Source organism: Octodon degus, unplaced genomic scaffold, assembly GCF_000260255.1.
Source record: "Octodon degus isolate 3935 unplaced genomic scaffold, OctDeg1.0 scaffold00219, whole genome shotgun sequence".
NCBI lineage: Eukaryota > Metazoa > Chordata > Mammalia > Rodentia > Octodontidae > Octodon > Octodon degus.
Window position 1 is genome coordinate 1531780 of NW_004524795.1, and position 5694 is coordinate 1537473.

Sequence of the window (5694 nt, forward strand, 5' to 3'; positions counted from 1 at the left end):
CTTGTTAGTTTTGGGCTCTCCAGTATGGGTTGTTAGGGAAAATGGTCCCCCAAGTAAAGGCTTCCCAATGCTTCGATGCCGTTCCTTCTCCAGCTCTTAAAAGAGACACCAAAAATGTCATTCGAACCACAAGTATCTGAATACTTGACATGAGATCAGCACTATTCTAATAACAATGTGTGGGTAGGGCAGAATGTGGAAGTAGTTTCAGTTTTCAAGAAATCTTTTCAGAAAAATAAAATAATAAAACAAATCCAAATTAAATTTTATGGCATGTAATAAGCACCATAAGAAAGTACTAAAAACATTCCTTGTGCTTTCAGAACATCAGGTGTGGCTGCACTGAGAGTGGGGCAGGGGCCACAGGCACCTAGAACAGATGTCTGAGCCCAAGTCAGGTAACCGTGGGGGATGGGGTGTGTGTGTGGGTGCCTGGGGCTGAGTGGGTTGGGCGGTGGGGCCTCATTTGCATACACAGAATTAATTTAAAAAATGTAAAATATATTACAGATAATGGAAAAGGAGTCAAAACTACAGACAGGGAGAGAACTACAGTGAACCTTGTAGAACTACAAAGGAGTCAGAGGTGCCAGTCTAAGTTTATGATTTCATTTCAATGTAGTACACACACTCTTCAAGTGAACAGAAATAGACTTTTGGAGAAATGGCTGACAGCAGCAAGATTGAGGCAAAGAAAGATGAGCCTGGACCCTCCTGTGGCAGAAATAAGGAAAAACTCAAAAGAATACTGGAGTATTTTGTCAGAAGAAAAAAAGCTTAACTGAAGAGGCTTCCATTAGCGACTTCAGTACTCTGAGTACCAAAATAAAAATAGTGGATTTCTTTTCTTTATATGTACTTAGTACAGGGTCTACAGGGTCTCACTATACAGATCAGAATGGTAGTGATCCTCCTGTTTTTCAGTCTCCCAAGTGGTGGGATTACAGTCATGCGCCATCACACTCCAGAATGGTGGATTTCAATTACCATACATACAGAGAACCATGATTTCTCACTGACATAAACAAATGAATAAACTGAGCGATTAAAGCAAGCAACACATGCAAATAAAATGTGCAAATACCTATCACAAAATATATACAAGACCAACTTTTCAGGAGACAAGGCTGATTGACATTTTAACCCAATAACCAAACTGAACAACGTTAACAATGGGACAAACTGATGCTGTGAGGCACTTGACTAGATCAAATGAGGACAAAACACTGCTTCTGTGATATTTCTGCCAAAGAAGCATGAGTTTATCTAACCAGGAGAAAATATCAGACAAAACCACACCCAAGGCTATTCTGCAAAACAGCTTATAATCCTTAAGACTGTCAAGATCATAAAAGTCAGGAAGTCTGAAAAACAACTGCTGGAAACTAAAAAGACAACTGGAAATAAGGTATGATTCTATTATAAAAGATGTGAAGGCCAGATGTGGTGGCCCATGCCTCTAATCTCAGCACTCAGGAGGCTGAGGCAAGAAGACTACTGTGAATTTGAGGCCAGTCTGATCTACATACAGTCAGATCCTGACTCAAAAAACAAACAAACAGGCAAACAAAAAAGATGTGAAAACAGCACAACAGGAAGATTAAACCTGAAATTAAATTTGAGACTCAAGTTAATCTTGGTTTTCTGATTTTGATGGTTGCAATGTGATTATACTGCAGACTGTTCTTGTCTGTAGAAAATATACCACCTCTACTGTGTAGTGAGGAAGCATGTTACCAAATACTGACAATTAGGGAACACTGAGAAGACTGTCTCATAGTGAACTTTTATAATAAAACAAATATGATTGTGAGTAAAATTCCAAACTAAGGTCAAAAGAAGCTTGTATATTTTGTAACTGTTTCGGCTGTCTTTTTTTAGCTTCTATATTTTTTTGTCTGTGTGTGAAATTAAAGGAAGTTGCTAAAGTATGACAATCACATTAATAACGCTTGTTACATAAAAGTCACACAGTTATACCAATAGCAACACAGAGGCTATTTTGCTAAAATTCTAAAGTCTATGAACTATCACTCCCAGATTTCAATACAATGGGATCAGAAGACTACATAATTAAATTAAATTTAAGTGGTATTTGAAAGATTTACCTTAAACTTCCTATCTTAAAAGTCCTGGAATAAACACTGTAACATTGGATTCCTTCTTTTTTTTTTTTTCTTTCTGGATCTTTCAAGATACTACATTAGAGCAGTAACAGGCTCTCTTTAACCATGGTCAGAAAGACCTCTTCTTAAACCCCCAGGAAGTCTTCTCAAAATAAAGATTAGGCCTTCCTATGGCCCTCAAGCACCAGAGTTTCCTCTGGCTTCACAGAACCTCATACAGTGAAACCCTTTCCTTCTGTTTTTCTATTGTGTGCACTGCAAGTGTGGAACAGCATTTCAGCTATTTTTGCATCCTCTAGATTTCATACTGCCCACATTCAAATCCATAATACATCTTTTAAGATCACTAATGGTATCCTGAATTGGATCCTGGAAAAGCAAAAGACAATGATGAAATAATCCGTAAGACATACAGTCCCAAATAAACTCTAGTTTTAGTTATACTTTTGTACCACATTTCTTTGGTACCATGTGTTTTATGGGTGTGGTCTCATTGCACAAGATGGTAACCTATGTGTTACCATGAATACCTAGAAACTGCAACAAAAGGGTCTTGATCACATAAAGTTTCTTGCAATTTTCTTGGGTTCTAGTTCTAACCTGAAAAGAACTTAACACCACTATTTTAAGTGGTCTGGCCATCGCTATATAAGATGTTAATGTTGTAGTAATCTGGGTGATAGCTATGCTGGGAGATTTTTATACTGTCTTTGCAACTTCTCTGTAAATCTAAAACTATTTCAAAAGTTGAAAAACAACCACAAAAAGGGTGTTGGTACATGGCTAGGAAAGATCTTATTCAGACCTGAGCAAATGACATGTACTTACTTTCTGTCTTTTCCTTCTTGAAGTACTTCATTCCAGCCAGTAAAGCCCCTCCAATAGCAAATGTAATTGCTAAAGATTTCCAGGAAACAGGCTACTAGGGCAGAGATTTCAAAGATAAAAATACAAGTAAGATGAAAACATTTAACCGTGCCAAATTTCTTGTAGTTTTTAATATCCATATGTAGGCCATGGTTTTGTTCAATATACAGAATGTTTCAAGTTATTCTGGGACACTAAACATTTCTGAGGATGAGGTTTATATCCAGGCTCTGCATATATACAATGATAAGGACACTCACAGTTTAATTTCTTGTTCAGAGGAAAAATCAACAGAAAGAACTACAGGTCTCATGGCTGTTACTATGTGCAACCCTGGCTCTTTTTATTTATTTAAAAAAACAAAGTTCCCCATGGTGGCCTAGACCTGTAATCCCAGCAGTATGGGAGGCTGAGGAAGGAGGACTGAAAGCCAGGCTGGGCAATTTAAAGGGACCTTGTCTCAAAATTTTACACGGTGGTGGGGGTGAGGTTTGCTGCAGATTTAGCCCTAAATTGAAGCCCAAGTACTGCACAATCAATAGGTTACCATCTTGTGCAGTGGGGCCACACCCATAAAACTAATACGGGCGGTTAACCTAACTTTAGCTGCCAGAAGTAGCAACTAAAGTAGAAAAGCGTGCTAAAAAGGTGGGAGTTCTTACAAACTGCATCGTTACTCCTTTTTATTTCTTCAAGTCCCCAAATAAGGAAGATCTCTGTCACCTAGGCATGACTCAATAACCTTGCGTTAGCTCTGAAACTCTACTTCTCTTACCTATCAGTACAGCACAGTGGTTTTAAGTTCTTTTGGGGTTAAAACTAGAACCCTGGAAAATCGGAAGAAAGTGGTATACAGGTATGTGACCAAGAGCCCTCTTTTGTTTCAATTTCAAGGTATTCATGGAAAGTCTTAAGAGGAATTCAACTGACAGACATTTTAAACGTGCTCTGACTCGTCAATCACGGTAAACTTAAGGTTGAGGTCGATAGGAAAACCTGAAACACATCTTATCGGTACAAGAGTTAACTTAAACTCCAAAGCCGAGTACGTAGCTACGCACAGAGGGTGCAGCTTCTCAAGTGCTCTCTTGAGCAGCGGGGCTCTCGAGAAACGAGAATGAGATTCTACGACCCAGGTAACCCGACCGAGTTGAGGTCACTTTGAAGCAAGGCCGAGTAGCTCCTGAGGTTACGACCAAGTGGGATGGAAACCCCACTGGGATGGGTCAGCCGCAACGAGCGCTGCGAGGACTGCAGGTGCACACTCACCCCAGGCTTCGAGGGGTTCGTGGGGTCTCTGTGACCCTTAGGCTCGGGTCCTGATGACTTCGGGGGTGGCGGCAGCCCCGTGCTGAAGGGCCGGCTTCCGCGGCACGCGCTGGGGCTCCCCGAGACCCGCCGCCCCACTTCCTGCCGCGCACAGAACTGCCCCAGCAACACCTTCGCAGTCCTCTCCGCTGGGCTCCGGAGCCAGAGTCCAAGAGGAAGGAGACGCCAAAGTTGGCCCCCCGGAGCGCGCACCAACCCAGCCATGAGCCCCAGTCGCCCGCGTCTTCTTTGACCCGCCCCTCGACTTCCGGTTCCCTTCCGCTTCCGCCGGAAGTCGCTGGAAGCCGCTCTTTCCGCTCATCTCGGTGATGTTGTGCTAGCCTAGTGAGTCGTCAAGGAGCGCTGGCGGAGGACCGGTGAGAGGTAGGCGGCGACTCTCGGGCGAGTCTCGTCCAGCGCGGCTTCAGGGGTCCTGCAGAGGGGAGTGGGCCTGCAGGGGAGGTGGCCGCGGAACCACTGACGGGTCCGGGCTGCGCGATGGGGCCTGGCGCCCCGAGGGGGCTCTCGGGTGGGCGTGGGTTTTCGGGACGGCAGCCTACCGGCCCTTGCCGGGTCGGTGGCGGGACGGGGTGACTGACGCTCGGCATCCTGCCCTGCATGTGGTCGGCCAAGTAGGCACGGGCCGCTGGCCCCTTCGCATCCCCAGATGAGCAGTTGACTCGTTATTCTTCACGTAATCCTTAATTTTTTAAAAATGCTAAGAAGTATTTGAGAGGATAGTGTGATCTCTAAAAGGAAGTTTTGTCTGAAGTGCCCCGCACTTGTAGCTGCCCTCGCCTATCGCAGCCTTACTGTAACGCGCAGCACGTCATGGGAGGCATCTGCTGCGTCGTGACCTCCCTGTAACTTCGCGTCCCGCGGCCTTAGCTTCCTAAAATGCCCCGTCTGGAGCCCAACCCCTTGGTTCCGTGTTTTAAAGTTTGTTTATGGCAGGGTTTTTTATTTTTTTATTTTGGCGGAACCGGGGATTAGAATTGAGGCCCTTGCGCTTGCCAGGGAAGCACTTATTCCACTGAGCCATCTCCCAGCTTCCTCATCTGGGACTGTTTATGTTACTCGGATATAACTACATGATAGTGAGACGAAGAGCGTTTTGTTTGTAGGTTTATTTTACATTCCTTGGGAAACTTTAACTCGAATTCATTCCATCTGCCTTTGTTTATGTCTCAGTATCTGCAGTCTTCTCCCCCATTCCCATTTGCAAAAATAAAGGAAAATCCCCATCTGTCTTCCTTAAGTACAGTTTTCACTCTTAGGTGGCATTTTTTTTTTTCTCCAAGGGCGTTCAGAGCAGAAGGAACTATTGGTTCAGTGATCACTGTACTGGAGCATTTTTATATATGCATATGGATATTAGAATATATATGTATAA

At 43.4% G+C, this 5694-nt stretch overlaps 2 protein-coding genes across 6 annotated transcripts in view; one reads left to right on the forward strand and one right to left on the reverse strand.

Annotated features, from left to right (window-relative positions):
* LOC111813747 (protein SCO1 homolog, mitochondrial) overlaps positions 1-4550 on the reverse strand; it is a gene marked incomplete at its 3' end in the record, with an annotated part of 24485 nt that extends 19935 nt beyond the window's left edge. The window contains exons 1-3 of the mRNA XM_023705423.1: positions 4263-4550; positions 2955-3045; positions 9-95 (exon numbers count right to left, since the gene is read on the reverse strand). Coding sequence (XP_023561191.1) covers positions 9-95; positions 2955-3045; positions 4263-4526 — 442 coding nt within the window. The remainder of the gene's footprint in view (positions 1-8; positions 96-2954; positions 3046-4262) is intronic.
* Positions 4551-4595: 45 nt separating this feature from the next.
* The window catches only part of Adprm (ADP-ribose/CDP-alcohol diphosphatase, manganese dependent), a 15868-nt gene continuing 14769 nt past the window's right edge, over positions 4596-5694 (forward strand). For 2 of the 5 annotated variants that reach the window (XM_023705419.1, XM_004645179.2), the window contains exon 1: positions 4596-4685. The gene's annotated coding sequence lies outside the window, so the exon portion shown is untranslated. The remainder of the gene's footprint in view (positions 4686-5694) is intronic. The other 3 variants (XM_023705415.1, XM_023705413.1, XM_023705414.1) reach the window with 3 other exon arrangements.